The sequence below is a fragment of the Thamnophis elegans genome, chromosome 1 (genome assembly GCF_009769535.1).
Source record: "Thamnophis elegans isolate rThaEle1 chromosome 1, rThaEle1.pri, whole genome shotgun sequence".
In the NCBI taxonomy this organism is placed as follows: Eukaryota; Metazoa; Chordata; class Lepidosauria; order Squamata; family Colubridae; genus Thamnophis; species Thamnophis elegans.
The window spans coordinates 109,640,193-109,656,469 of record NC_045541.1 but is presented as its reverse complement, the minus strand read 5'-3'; the positions used below and the strand labels follow the sequence as shown (position 1 = coordinate 109,656,469).

Below are 16,277 nucleotides of genomic sequence, written 5' to 3'. Positions count from 1 at the left end.
TAATCCATTACAGAAGCTGTAATTTTTGTATTAGGCTACCAAGAAACATATGGTGAAGTTGTTTGATTGGGGACAATACAGTCCATTCCCTTGGCATTCTTCTCTTGACTTGTGGCTCTCTTTATAGGTTTCCAGTTCTGCAGGCTTCATTAGATTAGAGGACTATTCCTCAAGTTGGACTTCAGACTTCAGTTTAATAATGATGGGAGAAAATGCTTGCAATTGCAGCTGCATTGTTTCTAAGCAACAGTTTGGAAACAGTTTTATTGACTGCTGGTCCGTTTTGTGCCCACTTACCTTAAAAAGCCCTGGTTTCTTAGCTACTATGTCTGTCTTCCACATAAGTCTTCCCATGCCTGAAATGTATGGTTGGAGGCCTTTTTCATTTACCCCTGGCTTCTAAAATTGGACAGGTGGTAAGAGGTCCATATGGCTGTGCTGCTTCACTCATATACTATTATTATACATATATAATGTAAAATAATAATACTTGGATCCGGGCTTCAAAAAGTGCCAGAGGAGGAAGTAAGGAAGATTACTTGTGGCAGGTGCAAGAACTTGGCACAATCCCAGTCCTGGCTGACTGACAAGCCAAGTTTGTCTTGGCTCCTTCTGGTCTCAGGGTTGTTTTAGCTGCCTGACCGATACAGTCAGAAGGATGTATTTGAGTCAGACCAACTTGGATCGGCTGTAAAGTCATGTTCATGCGATTCCTTCCCAGCATATTGATCACGAAGAGCCCCAAGGTTTCCCTGCTCACCCTGGCATTGGCCCTGCATTTGGTACGTAGCTGGTAGTTAACAGGGAATATTGCTTTCTGAGATGTGAAGCTCTTAACCAAAAGGTTTAGGCTACTTGGTGCGTCTGAGTCTTCTGCTTAGCTCAGCAAATGAATTTAACTTCCTTAGTCACCTGGTCAGGTGAATGACAGCGTCAGCTAAAAGGAAGACCATGCATTCTTAAAGCTCCTTCTGATACAACAGGATAAGGCTGATAGGGCAGCTTGCATTGGCTTTAACTTTCTTATCTGTTTAGGGGTCTCTTTCTCAAGGAAGACTTTGTGTTATAGAAGACATTGTTACAGAGGGTGGATATTTTTTTGCCAGAGGCCAAGTGGATATTTTTAAAGGGCGTGGAGGGGGGACTTTTTATAGACTGGAATGTACAGGGGATAGTGAGCTGCATTTGAGCATGCATGCCAGTCTTTTAATGAGCTGTGGCATGTTAGGTGGTAATGGAATTATCAGAGAGATAGTGGAGTTCAGTACAAATCTTCATTTGCTTCTGAATTAACCTCATGATGTCCTTATATATTATACTATGGCTCCCAGATTTCTCTTCTATTTAGGGAGTTGAAGTGGCCTTTGTGTGACGCCAAAGCCCCAAGGCACTGTTACATTTAAGTGGCTGAATGGCACAGCTCTGGATTCCTGTGTGAATATGAGGGTGATGGAACAGTGAGGGATAATTAGTATCACATTTAGTTTTTAAATAATTGCTGTTATGTGTTAGAGTTAAATGTATTCTATGTAAACATCTATGTATTACTCCTAGGCAAAAATATCCTTTGCCTCCTTCCTGTAATATATGTGTGTAATCACACTCACACACACCCATCCCCACATTTTAAGAGTCTGAAGCTGAGACTGCATTATTTCAGATCTTTTCATTCTTGGGAACACTAGTCTATAGGTGATTAATACCTTCTTGGCATTGACTAGATGTCTTCTTCACAGGCAGATGGTGTAGGTTATACTCATAAATGAAGCTTCTCTGGAAAAAGCACAAAGCTGTATCATTTGTGTTCCTTGGGCAGTTGGTCTATATTGTTAAATTAGGGCTAGTCTATTTAGGGAGCCATGAAGGACTTTGTTTGTTCAACCTTTTGCTGAATTGCCATGTTATAATTTGTGTACATTTCTTTCTTTGGGTTTTTTTTTCCAGGAGCACCAAACTTTGCAAACATTTTGTGCTGCAAGGAAACTAGAGTGATGTCAGCAGAGGATGATACCGGTGGAGAGGCTCCCAGTGGCAGTTTCTGGGAGGTAAGAGCAGAGTAAACGAGAGGTAGGGTGCTACTTCTCCAAAAGTTGGGGGAGAATCCTAGTAGAAGAACTAAGGTCTCATGGTCTAAATTCCTCTTGAAGAAAGAAGCAATGGGTGGAAACTAATCAAGGAGAGAAGCAACTTGGAACTGAGGAGAAATTTCCTGACAGTTAGAACAATTAATCAGTGGAACAGCTTGCCTCCAGAAGTTGTGAATGCCCCAACACTGAAAGTCTTTAAGAAGATGTTGGTTAGCCATTTGTCTGAAATGGTATAGGGTTTCCTGCCTAGTCAGGGGGTTGGAGTAGAAGACCTCCAAGGTCCCTTCCAACTCGGTTATTCTGTTCTGTTCTAAATTGAAGGCAGCAACAGCAGGCCTAGAGCAGGTGATACAGATGCCATTTTTATTGGTGGCATTTTGTGATTGTACCATTTTTAGAACTTAATAATAATAAAGTTTGACATTTGTGACCGTGATATACAAGCCGTCTATCTCTGCTTACAAGACTTGGAAATAATTCTGCAGCTCACAAGCATTACCCGTGGTGCGGGGGAGTATGATGCATTCTTCTGACTCTGAAGACAAATCTCAGAAGAGGGCAAGTGTAACTGATGCTGTGGTCTAATTTCAGCCTGGCAATTACAAGAGGACAGTGAAGAGGGTGGATGATGGAAACCGGTTGTGCAATGACCTTGTCTCCTGCTTCCAAGAGAGAGCCAAAATTGAGAAGAGCTACGCTCAACAGCTAACAGATTGGTCCCGCAAATGGAGGACATCTGTGGAAAAAGGTATTCTAGACGGAGTATGTGGCCATGAAACCAAAATTAAAACATTCAATAAATAAACGTAAGAATAAATAAACGTAAGTACTAAATAAAGAAAGCTCACAATGGGGGAGATAGTATATATAACATAGCCAGTGTGCAGGCTACTTTTCATCAGAAGATCCCCAGCCTCATTGGAAAAGATAGGTTTAAAGAGTTATCTAAAAGGTCAGAAGGATTGGGGCCCTTCTCAAGAGGGATGATGTTCCAATGGGGGAGGGGGTGCCACAGCAGAAAAGGCTCCTAGGTCCTATCAAGTGACCCTCGCGGATGGGGCATGCAGCATGTAGGGTTGGGCTGCTGGGGGTTCGCATGGGTTTGGGCGATCCTCTAGGATTCTGCCCAGTTCGGTCAACTCCCAAGTGCCACCCCTGGCTGGCCATCTTCACCCCTCCCACTCCGCCTCACTCCTCCCAGGAGTTTCCACGCAGCCCGTTCATCATACCAGGTAAATGCAGGGCCCATGCGAAGGCTCAGGGGAGGGGGGAAACGGGTCTCCCAGAGGTTCCGGAAGTCCGGAAACGGGCCTGTTTCTAGCCTCCAGAGGGCCTCCGGAGTCCAGGGGAAGCAGTTTTCACCCTCCCAGAGGCTCAAGTAAAACCTCCGGAAAAAATGCCCCCTCCCCCATGGGGCAGAAGGTTTACTAGGCCACGCCCACCATGGCCATGCCCACCCAGCAATAGGGCAGCAAACCCATTGCTGCAATTTTTGAAGCCCACCCCTGGCATCATGCCCTTCCTGCTTTTCTAGAAAGAATTTATTTCTCCAAGACGTAACTTTGTTAAGTCAAGGAAAGCTATGTGGCATTTTGGCTTTAAGGTAAACATCTCACAAAGTCTGCAGGATGAACCTGGAGGAGCTGATACTGCTATTTCTATGAAAATGACCCATGGCTTTTTGCCAATGGCTTTTGAATAGGCAACTAAAGTTTGACTTAAATAGGAAGGAGCCAAGAGCCCATAACATTTGTCTTTGTAGAAGAGATAAAAGACAAACTTGCATTATGTGCTGGGAAATCTATGAGTGATAACCGTAGACGGGCAATAAAGTGACATGGTGCAGGTTGATATTTATAGAGATTGCTATCTATAGGAATTAAATCTTTATGGAGCAGAAATTAAACAAAGAGTTTGGTAACAAACTCTATCCTTATTTGTGTATGTTGTAGATCTACATCCCCCTTTCCTCTAGTATAGCAGCTTAAAATGGTGCATGTTGTATCCTTTCCTGCAATTTTAACTCCATCTTGAATCTGCTGGATTACTGTATATATACATCCATACACATCCACGCAACTTTCATTCCATAATTTGCTTTAAACATTGGCGGGTTAAATATTTTGGTAACTGATGAAGTTTGGCTTCAGAATTTAGTTCTTTTATATTTGGTATCCTTATACTGTTACCAAGGGATACGGTGGCTCAGTGGCTAAGACTCTGAGCTTGTCAATTAGAAAGGTAGGCAGTTCAGTGGTTCGAATCCCTAGCACTGCATAACGGAGTGAGCTCCTGTTACTTGTCCCAGCTTCTGCCAACCTAACAGTTTGAAAGCATGTAAAAATGCAAGTAGAAAAATATTGACCACCTTTGGTGGGAAGGTAACAGTATTCCCTGTGCCTTTGGCATTTAGTCAAAGGCACACCCCCTAAAGTCGGGAACAACTAGCACATATGTATGAGGGGAACCTTTACATTTACCTTATACTATTACACGGTCTTTCTTGATTCCTAGGACCTCAATATGGCACTCTGGAAAAAGCCTGGCATGCATTTCTGACTGCTGCAGACAAACTTAGCGAGATCCATCTAGAAGTACGGAATCGTCTAGCTGGTGAAGACTCAGAGAAGATCAAGGCTTGGCAGAAGGAAGTCTATCACAAGCAGTTGATTGGTGGCTTTAGAGAGACAAAGGAAGTTGAGGATGGATTTCGCAAAGCCCAGAAGCCCTGGGTGAAAAAGTTGAAAGAGGTGAATTGGAAGTGCAATCTGAAGATGGGTGGAGAGAAAATCAGGAGATTTCCTTAGAATCCTGAAAAAGTTAAATTGTTGATTCAGTCCACTGTAAATGTTTAGCCACACATTGCTGGACCTAATTCAGTTAAGGAGTAGCAGACGTCAGTGCAATATTTGGTGGGAAGCAGCATATAAAATGCACAGATTAGGGAAAAGTGCCCCATGAAAAATAACACAAAGTCCCTTGTCCTTTTAAAAAGAACGTCACATAATTCTGCCTAAATTTGACAGGACAGGTGTTTGATGCACACCACTGGGTACATTCCTACTGGGGCATTGCTAAAAGGTAATCTGATTTTGAAATTGGCCAAATGGATACATATGTTTTTGGGGCCGGGGGGGGGGGGAATTATAAATGGCAATTAATGTTTTCTGCTGCTTGTTGAATAATGCTACGTATATGTCACTGTGTCCTGAAAGCAACTCTGCAGAAATGCTTTTTGTAATATTTAATGTATCTGTGGGAAGGTGGAAACTTCAAAAAAGAATTATCACGTTGCTCGAAAAGAAGAGAAAACTGCGCAGACACGAGAGAATCATGCCAAAGCAGATGCTTCCACATCCCAAGAGCAGCTGCGTAAACTGCAAGACCGAGTGGAGAAATGTTCACAAGAAGTAGAGAAGGTAAGATTGTGCTTAGTTGAGAAAGTCTTTAATTCAAAATTGGGAGTATGGATTCGGCATAGCTGATGGAATTCCATGTCTGGAGAGAGAGTAGCCCACCCCATGGTCTTCAATTTTAATTCTTTTGGGAGGGTTCTATTGTTGACCAGGAGAAAATCTCTAAAGATTAAAGAAAAATGGTTGACGGCTCAGTGCTTAGTGCTTAGTTGAGAGCCGAGGTGGCGCAGTGGTTAGGGTGCAGTACTGCAGGCCACTTCAGCTGACTGTTATCTGCAGTTCAGCGGTTCTAATCTCACCGGCTCAAGGTTGACTCAGCCTTCCATCCTTCCGAGGTGGGTGAAATGAGGACCCAGACTGTGGGGGCAATATGCTGACTCTGTAAACCGCTTAGAGAGGGCTGAAAGCCCTATGAAGCGGTATATAAGTCTAACTGCTATTGCTATTGCTATAGTTATGAAGAACCTCTAGATTAGCCCCTAAAGTAAGTGGAAGATTAGGATTGCTCTCTTGCATAAAGCAAATCCAGGAAGGCAAAACACCATGTTCTTCAAGTTATGAAACTGCCAGAGCAACCCATGAGCAAATGCTATGCTAAATAGTTCAATCTGAGTCTTTGGTATTTCTTGGTAGAACACAAAAGAACAATCAGTTCTGATTTAGTTTAGTTAGATTCCTAAATTTTTATTACAGTAGGAAACTTCCCAGTACTTTTGCTTGCATTTTGTAAGCAAATTTTACAAATTTTATAATTTTGTAAATTATAATAAGCTCTGGTGGCACAGTGGTTAGAATGCAGTACTGCAGGCAAACTCCACCCACCGCCTAGAGTTCGATCCTAATGGGGCTTGAGGTTGATTCAGCTTTCCATCCTTCTGAAGTTGGTAAAAATTGAGCTTCCAGATTATTGGGGGCAATGTGCTGACTTTGAAAATCTCCCAGAGAGTGCTGTAAAGCACTATGGGCAGTATATAAATGCTCTTGCTGTTTTGTTGGGTTCCCTCTAGAGCAAAGATCATTATGAGAAGATGCTGGAGGAACTGAACCGCTACAATCCTCGCTACATGGAGGACATGGAGCAGGTGTTTGAGGGCTGCCAGGAGGCAGAGTGCAGACGTCTGTGTTTTTTCAAAGAGATGTTCTTGGATATGCACAACCATCTGAACTTGTCTGTCAATGACAGGTGAGAAATTGGAAGCACACACAGTGAGTCCTTCTATGCCCTTGAAAACACTGTGGGGTAAGAAAGATTTTGGAGGAAGATCGTTCTTAAAAGATCATATTTTCTCTAAAAGATCATATTTCCATCGTTTCTAACTTTTTTGTAACCTCTTTTCTCCCCACACCGAATGCTACTATAAAAAAAGTTGTGTGATTGATGTCTGTATCTTCTAATTGCAGGTTCCATGCACTTTATCGAGATTTGCATCATGGAATAGTGGCAGCAGATGACCAAGAGGATCTGAAGTGGTGGCGCAGTACCTATGGACCAGGCATGGCTATGCACTGGCCTCGGTTTGAGGTAGAACTATCTTTGTCTAAGAGGAAGTTATCGCAAAGCTTGTCCTCGATTAATTTCAGTTGCACCTTTATCATCCTACTGAAATTGAGGTCCAGTTATGCTGTGAAAGGGATGCAGTGGCTAAGATGCTGAGCTTGTCATTCAGAAGGTCGGCAGTTCAGCAGTTTCAATCCCTAGTGCTGCATAACGGAGTGAGCTCCCATTACTTGTTCCAGCTTCTGCCAACCTAGCAGTTGGAAAGCATGTAAAAAATGCAAGTAGAAAAAATAGGAGCCACTTTGATGGGAAGGCACAGTGTTCTGTGCGCCTTCGGCGTTTAGTCATGCCGGCCACATGACCACGGAGATGTCTTTGGATAGCGCTGTCTCCTCAGCTTTGAAACGGAGATGAGCACTGCCCCCTAGAGCCGGAAATGACCAGTACACATGTGTGAGGGAACCTTTACCTTTAATGCTGTAAAAAAGAATAATAACAAAATGTTTAGAGCAGTAGAAAGCAGACAGAACCTAGTCTTGTCAGCTAGAAATGCCAGGGATTAAACGTGAGACATTTTCATTCAAGGCAGATGCTTCTGAATAAGCAGCAATCCCCTCCCTGTCCCCATAAAACATAGCACTTTATTTGAAGTTCCCTCTCCCCATAGAATGATGTGGATATGAAACCACTATATTCTAAGTTTATTCCAAAGGGAGGAAAAAGATTACGTTACACACAAAAGTCAGCATGCCATATTTTCTTTGACCCGTCTCTCTTTTGGGGATGGGGGACAGGCAAGAGGGCCAAGAAGCTATGAATTGGGGAAGTACTGTAGTCAAATAATGTTCAATATTCAGAAAGCATTCAGGTACTACTCTTCCCCTTTGCCAGGAATGGTCTCTGGAAGCACAGCAGGCAATTGTCAAGAAGGAGAAAAGTAGCAAAAGTGGTGAAGATGTCACTCTGACCAGCATTGTGCCTGCAGGAGATGGTATGAAAGAGACCCCTCCAACAACCAAACAGAGGTAACAATTGCAGTTGTTGCAGCTCTTGAGCGGGGAACTCAATATCATTTATTTCTCAGAAGGAGAGATATGTAAAAATGCATCCATCATTTTTAGCAGCTTATATTTTTTTAAATCCTCCTTAATTGAATCCTCCTTAATTGAATTTTCCAAGGCCATTTCCTCACCAATGTTGCAGTAAACTCTTAGTCCAGCATAGTACCATGTTTCCCCGAAAATAAGACAGTGTCTCATTTTATTTTGAACCCTGAAATAAGTACTTGGCCTTATTTTTGGGGAGGTCTTATTATTTTTGAGGTGCAGGAGGCGATGAGCATGGTCACCTAATGGCTGCTGCTGTGTTGCAATATTTTAAAAGGAGGGCTAATTTTAGCACATGCTCTCAAAAGCCCGATTGGGCTTATTATCCGGGAAGGTCTTATTTCAGGGAAACAGGGTAATATGGAACCTGTTACTCTTAAGAATTACCAGCAATGAAAGATGGTGGGTTTCAGTTCAGCAAGACTATAAAGCAACGGTCGAACTAATAGAAGAAGGGTGAATTTGCATGCAATGCCTTTGTCTTGCTTGATGAGTTGGAAGAATGAAAATCTCTTAAGGTGGTCTCTGTGAATGAAGATTCTAGACCTATTGCTGAATCTAAGGAAGAAAACTTTTTCCAACTGAGCATCAGGAGCATTGGATTCTTAGATTGTTCTTTTCTTGGAACAGTTCATTTTATATAGAGGAGACAACCAAACAAACACTGAAGTTGATAGGTGATAGAGATTCTAGATTCACAGTTGGATTCTGTACATCCAAAACCTGATCAAAGAATAACACCAAGCACGCTACTGATACATATTTACAAAACTGAGTGTTGATACAATTTTACATACAGTCCTTAGAAAAGATTGTGTACTTCTGTCTGGTACTCCTGTACCAAAATCTGCTTTCTTAACTGCCTATTCCTGGAAGATGAGGATTATGGCATGGTTTTATCTCCTTTCCAGTTTAAAGGGCTTGTTTGCAAATCCACAGGTTTTCACATCGAGAGGATCAAAACAGCCACTTCTATGACAACCTGAGAGCTTCAGCCTGTATGAAGTTAGTATGAAACTAAGACTTTTGAGGATCCCTGTCTCACTTTTTTTTCCTGCTGCAGCTTTGTAGTTAAGAAGTTGAGCACAATGCACACTCTTCTTTCTTGCAAATGAGGATGTCCACCATCTCAACAATTATGTAGTTGCCCTCCAGTTAAAGCGTAGCTGCGTAGGCATTACAATGCTTACTAAAAATTCTGGGAGCTGTATTCCCAACAAATGAGGGGAGTATATGAATAGGAAAGCATGACACTATAATTTTCAAAATTGGTCACAGTTAGTTGAAAGGAGCTGTTGCTGATGATCTGCCATTCTCTTCTCTACTTTAGTAACTTCCATGGTATCTCTGACTTTCATCTTGTGATGTCTGCCTCTTTATTCTCATTCTAGAACACTGCATGATCTGGGGAGAGGCACTTTTTAAAAGTGAATTTTAAATTGCCTTGTTGTTTCCTACTCATTTTACCTTCTCTTCCCTTTTTTGCACAGTGGAGGGAAAGAAGAAATCTCAGAGTGGTCAGATGAGGACACTCCCAAGAAGTGCCTGGAAGTCAATGGGCATGAGGAAGATATAAAGGTACCAGGTGTGCGAGTGCGAGCACTGTATGATTACGCAGGACAAGAGGCTGATGAACTGAGCTTTAAAGCAGGTACAGATGCATTAACCTTCTAACATGCTTTCCATTGTGTTTGGGGCTGCTGGATGACAGTTCACTCCAAGGAAGATCTAGATGGCCCTAAGACTCTTATAATTGGACACGGGGAGGGTGGGGGTTGAACCGTAGGAGTTTGCTTAGAAATTGGGGAGGAAAGACATTAAAATTAAAACAGTTTACATTGCTAGAAAAGATAGGTGATACACAATTTGAATAAATGTCATTTTCAGGTTCTCTCAAAATAGGCTTGTTTTAAAGACATCTTAAACAATTAAAGGAGAATATTTGTAGCTCAGGGATGAAATGGTGCCCTCTGAGCTTTATTATTTCTTGCAGATGTTTCATTATCCTAAGTAGGTAACATCATCAGTGCTACTCTAGCACCGATAATGCTACCTAATTAGGGTAATGAAATGTCTGGAAGAAAACATGCAAGCTCAGAGAGCACCAAGGGCCTCTCATCTTAAACAATTATTGTTATTCCTGAGGTATCCTATATATGGCTGGGCCATGTCAGCTCTTGTGTCCCTTTTAGTATTGATGCCAAATGACCTGTGTTTCTGTGTTATTCAAGAATGTTCTCTTGCTCATAGCAGGAGAAATAGAAATAGAGAAATAAAAGCTCAGGTCTGTTGCCCACTTGAAAAATTGCACACAAGCATCTTTGAACAGCAGCTGGCAATGCCTGGAAATGAGTACCCATTGATATAACTGCAGTGTATAGGATTATGTGCCTCACCCAAAGCAGAGACAGCCATTGTTGCGCTCAGAGACAAGATAAGCTAAACATTATCCCACTTTTGCTTCTTTGCATTCCTGAGTGGTTATGAGTAATGCAATGGAAAGGTTACAGTACCATTCCACCAGGGCCACAGCCTTGTCATACTGTTGAAGCCAAAAGTCTCTATGCTTAATCAGATCCCTGTGGTTTTAATGATAAGGTCCCATTCAGGAATAAGTGCCAGCCTTTTTATATCAGGGCAGACTGAAGAGTGTCTCCGTTGGGGCCATCTGGATGTTAGAAATATTGTATTTCTGCTTTATTTGAAGCTTTATTTTGCTGTTATGTGCTTGTCCCCTTCTTTTTATATTAACTTTTTTCAAGCTGAAAACTGGAACTGCATGAATCCTATATATGAACTGCTCATTTGTTGTAATACTAATTTATTTTGGCTTGATGTGTCTGTGATAACATGATATGATATATATTCCTTGTAGCATGAGGCTGCTATAAGAAACTGAATCCTGCCTTTTTTTGGTCATCACTTCGGCATTCCAAATTCTGCCTATATAACTTCAATGTTCTGTTTACATCCCATTTCTACAGTGGGAAAAGACAGAAAGGAAGCAGTTGGTTTTCTTAAAAGTTCCTTCAGAGCTTAGTTGACAATTTGCTTGCAAACCACATAACAATTCACCTATTTGTATTTGCTCTACAGCATTCATGTCTTGTTTCTAAGTATTTAGAGCAAAGAGGCAAAGTTGGAAGCCTCCCAGAATGATTTGGGAAGCAACTTATACATTAAATAATTTAAACTAGTTCTCCCTACCCTTCATATCATGGGTGGAAACTAATCAAGCAGAGAAGCAACTTAGAACTGCGGAGACATTTCCTGACAGTTAGAACAATTAATCAGTGGAACAACTTGCCTCCAGAAGTTGTGAATGCCCCAACACTGGAAGTCTTTAAGATGTTGGATAGCCATTTGTTTGAAACAGTATAGGGTTTCCTGCCTAGGCAAGGTCCCTTCCAACTCTGCTATTGTATTGTATTGTATTATATTGCTGAATTCCAAACCCTAGCATCACTTATATTTGGTCATATTGCCTGGGATCTTAAGTTTTGAAAAATCTGGAGCGCCAAAAACTCCTCATTTTAGCTTTTGGAAATGGGATCTTTCTTTTTGGTACATTAGAGGTATATTTTCTGATAGAAATTCTACTGCTGATGATACCCATAATCATCTTCCAGTATTAGTTCAATATAAATGCATGATATATGAAGGAGAAAAACCCTATTGGTCAGTTTCATTGCATACATTTCATTTAATTTAATTTGAAACTGATATTTGTTCTTAAATGCAAAATTGAAAAGTTATAGTGCTTTTTTTTAACACAGTGATTATAGTTTTTAAATTGTTTTCAAGCTCAGTAATTGAATCACCTTTTTTTGACATCTGCATATTTTTAGTAAACCAGATAAGCCCTATATAGGAATGTTCTGAGGTACTGTTCTATAAAATTACGTTTTTCCCCAGCAGGCTTTTTGTATTATAGCTGTACGTAGAATAGAAGCTAACACTGATCACAGATTCTTACCTGAAAATTAAACACATCAGTTCGCATTTCAAATGACTTCAAATAATAAGGCTTACTATCCTGGCCTGATCCTCTTGGCCCTGTTCTTAATAATACAAAACCTGGTCTTGAGAATGAATAAGCACATTACACAAATTGCAAAATTGAATTAAATGACTTTGTCAATTAACTTTATGGAGGTTTGGTCAATAAATATACCTATTCTTGTTTAAAATTCACCTCATGCCCAGCCGGTCAGCAAACTCCATATTTCATTCATACTTCTTACCTTCTTCCAACATCTACCATTGAAACAAAACCTCAAAGATTCTGCAAGATGCTTTGTAGGCATCTTGATTTTAACCTGATGTATTAATGAACTTGGGGAAAGAAGGGAAGAGATGGTGGCTAGGAAACGATCAGACAAGAGAGACAGTAGCCCACAGTCACTTAAAGGCCAGAGAAAGAAACTAAGGAGTGACCTTCCCTAACAGATTAAGTAGTTAAAAGCAGAAGTGGAAGGTTTGTATCTTCAGACTTGCAAGATTCTATTAATTAGCCTTACAACAAAATAGAATTTATTCATCTTGTCATGCTTCTTGTCTGATTTATTGGGAGGATAAACACTTGCCTCTGACATAGTAGTGGAAAATAAGCAAAATTAGGTAAGGTCCCTCAACCTATCAGTGATGATGTGCTCTGGTAAAGAAATAGCAGTAGTAAAGTAGTAGTAGTAGTGAATTGTAGTCAGTAATTCAGAAAGTGACAGCTACTTTGTGCTGGCTAGGAAAACAAAAATGGCAGAACATTAAAGTCCTGGCCATTCCACATTGGGTACTATAAGGGCTAAAACCTGAACAAAGCGATGTGGAGAGAGGATGACTAAGTTGTTTATGTGAAAAGAATCAAGCAAGTGCTGGCATATTTGGAGACAGATTGACTTGGGGAAAATGTGGGCATTTGGCAGAGTCAGAGCCCCGAAGGATCAAGGATCACCAACTTACGTTTTCTTTATTTTCTGCTCAAAGTCCTTTTCCTTTGGGCTGTTGACAGAATTAGATACATAATTCTTGCAGCAGCATCTGGTTCACCACCTATTTCATCTTCATTCCCCCCCCCTACTTCTTTGGGGCTTCCTGTGTGCATGCAGTTAGGCTGAGGGTTTACCTGCTCACATACACTCCTATACATGTGGACTATCAGAGCAGCCGAAAAGAGGTATCTGTTGCTGATGTTTTGTCTTTTTGCAGGAGAAGAGCTTATGAAAATCAGTGAAGAGGATGAACAGGGATGGTGCAAAGGCCGGCTTCAGACTGGTCAGGTTGGACTGTATCCTGCTAACTATGTAGAAAAGGTCATTTTGTGATTGCTTCTCTCTTCCCATCACTGCAACCACCCTACAAAAAGTGTATTGTGTGATGAGTTTTTGCTGAGGTCCCAAATCATGGGCTTCCAACTTGCATACAAAAGAAACAAATGAAATTATCTGGACCTTTCTGGGGATATTCTTTTCTTGTAACCAGTGCTTCATTTTAAAACATCTAGAAATATGCTGATTTTTTTCTAATAAAGAAATGTAACATTTTCTGAATCTCCTGTGTACTGCAGAAGAATGGAAAGGAAAGGATTTTGTAAAGAGGCAAAATATCTATTTGGGGTTGGATGGAGTAGAGAATTCCATAATAATCACAGTCAGTTCAACATTGTCTTCCTAGCTATTGCTTCAAAAGCAAACTTTATGGGGAAGAGTAATTTAGAATTACTACTCTTGGATCAAAATTATAGAGCCATCTTAAGTGAATGCCCTTCATTACTGGCACAAGTTAGCACAAGCCATGTAAGCTATTACTCCCCACACCCAATATTAGGAAATTAAATTTTGACTTACTGTCATAGTTGAGGGATAAGTTATTCGAGCATAATTATGTACTGTAAGATACTGAATTCATTTTAAGCATTTTTTGTGAATTATTAAATAATGATTGCTTTTAAATGTAAACACTGGATCAAATAATACAGTATTTGCCTTAATGATTTCAAATATAATTTAAAATATGTAACCTACTTTACATCCCTAATGAAATGCAGCAAATGTTTTGAATATATCATATTCAAACTTGACAACTTAAAAACATTTTAGTGAAACCAATGAGCAAGCTCTGATTGGATTATTTTATATCAGGGATGCAAAACCCCAGATGATAACAAAGAGAAACAAAAACCCTCAAGTCATTAATTCTATCTATTGTCTGAATTTTTGTATCATAGACGTGGTTAGTCCTATTATTAAGGGATAATTCAGCTTTTCAGCAAAAACTTATTTCTAATATTCCAATTCAGTTTGACATTGTGACTTTGAAATGAGACCGCTTGTCACAGCCATTCACTGCAGCTAACCCAGTGCAACAATCTCGCGGTGGCCATCTTGCTGCTGACAATTCACCATGGGACAACTCACTGTGGCCAACTTTCTGGGGGACAATTCTATGTGGGATAAATCAATACGATAAATATTATCTGCTGCTGTTTACTTGACATCATTTTCATTGACAAAAATAAAAATAATGTAGAAGAAACAGTGGCATATAACATCTATCCTGTTGAGTTATCCCACGTGGATTGTCCTGCAGTAAGTTGGCTGTGGCGAGATCGCTGAGTTGGCTGTGGTGAGTTGGCCATAGCGAGTTGAGCAGCAGTGAGTTAGCCACAGTTGTCGTAGACACTTCTGGCTTTGCCCTGTTTGACATTCTGACCCTTCCTCCCTTCCTTTTCTCCCTTCCTCCCCCCCTCCAATCCAGCTCCATTCTAAGTTGTTTGCTAAGAGATTGAATAGGAAAATTCATGTAGGATAAGAATAAGCAAGACAAAAATGCTTATGAGGGAGCATTTAGCTTTACATTGAGCATTGATATTGATATTCTTCAACTAAGGCAACTTGGTTAGCTAGATCATTGAAGAAACACAAGTCTCTGCTAAATGTACAATTGTGCTGACTCTAATGAAGCTATGGCACTCCGGAGCATGTACCAATTTGAAGTCTGGAACTCAACCCCTTCATACAGACTCAGCTAATACTTCACTGATACTAGTTGCCAGCAAACTGCTTCAGCTTGTAGCCACTGCAGTCTTGCCCAAAGTTATCTAGACCACTTGCTATAGTCTATGCCTGCTCTGCTGACATATTAAATGACATCACTGAATTTTGCCACACGTGCAAGTCTGCCAAAATCCTAAAAGCACAGCTGTTGGAACAAATAAGCTTGCATTCCTGTCTTGTTTGCTGACCTGTCTCAAGGCCTCCACACTTAATGCTGGACTTTGCTTCTCCACAATCAACCCCGATGTCAGATGATCGTGCTCTAATTTGGGCTGCTGCTTCAGCTTTGTTACTGCAGGTGGGTGTAGGGTGGTGAAGAGGAAACCCCTTGCAAGGGAAAGATTAGAACCACTTTTTTTAAACTGGTCTCCCCAAACGTCATTGTAGAACTGTGTAGAACCAAACAGTATCTCTCATTAAGATATCTGTAATTCAGATTTTGTTCAGTGTTGCTTAAAAATAAATTCCCTGATCTGTGCTTTGATAGGAACTAAATATTTACATCGGGGAATATCACTATTCCTGCTGCATAAACATGATTTTAATGATTTCGTTATCTGTAAAATGTGTTTGTTGTTCACTAAAATTTCGGGTGCCATCCTTCAACAAATAGAAGCATATTTTCTGGAGCTGCTGGACGAGCTAAAAGGATCAAGTTTCATTTCTGACTTGAGGGGAAACTTGTTCCATACTTCTGAACAATCATTGACATCCTTCCTTTCGGGTCATTGATTCCAGGCTGATAAACAGCAGTGCTACAGTAAAACATGCCGTAATAGAGTTTTTACTCAAAAAAAAAAAAAAAAAAAAAAGTATAAAAAATACAGAAAAAAATCCAAAGGTCATCTTACAAAATCCAAAGGTCATTTCCTTCTTCGTCAAAGATTAGGAGCCCGGATCAAATACTTCCGGCCAGGTTTCACCTTGAACCCTATGATCAGAATGGGCTGTTTGCTTTTTCATTCCTAAACAATCACTCATTTTATTGTGATACAATAAATTCTCAAGCTGTCTTTTCTAAGCTAAACATGCAAAAGCTCACAATAACATGGCTACTAAGAGAAGAAAATGCTTGCCTAGTGACCATATAGAAGTCTCTGACTGAATGACAGAAACTC

The 16,277-nt window shown here is 40.6% G+C and overlaps 1 protein-coding gene across 3 annotated transcripts in view; it reads left to right on the top strand.

Annotated features, from left to right (window-relative positions):
• Positions 1-13,647, top strand: part of PACSIN3 (protein kinase C and casein kinase substrate in neurons 3) — a 36,356-nt gene extending 22,709 nt beyond the window's left edge. The window contains exons 2-11 of one of the 3 annotated variants that reach the window (XM_032227038.1): positions 1,945-2,045; positions 2,679-2,835; positions 4,602-4,837; positions 5,351-5,506; positions 6,511-6,686; positions 6,905-7,025; positions 7,893-8,026; positions 9,047-9,112; positions 9,598-9,685; positions 13,313-13,647. In XM_032227038.1, coding sequence (XP_032082929.1) covers positions 1,992-2,045; positions 2,679-2,835; positions 4,602-4,837; positions 5,351-5,506; positions 6,511-6,686; positions 6,905-7,025; positions 7,893-8,026; positions 9,047-9,112; positions 9,598-9,685; positions 13,313-13,327 — 1,203 coding nt within the window. In that variant the 5' untranslated portion in view covers positions 1,945-1,991 and the 3' untranslated portion in view covers positions 13,328-13,647. Of the gene's footprint in view, positions 1-1,944; positions 2,046-2,678; positions 2,836-4,601; positions 4,838-5,350; positions 5,507-6,510; positions 6,687-6,904; positions 7,026-7,892; positions 8,027-9,046; positions 9,113-9,597; positions 9,759-13,312 lie in introns of all 3 variants that reach the window. The other 2 variants (XM_032227022.1, XM_032227029.1) reach the window with 2 other exon arrangements.
• The last annotated feature ends 2,630 nt before the right edge of the window (positions 13,648-16,277 follow it).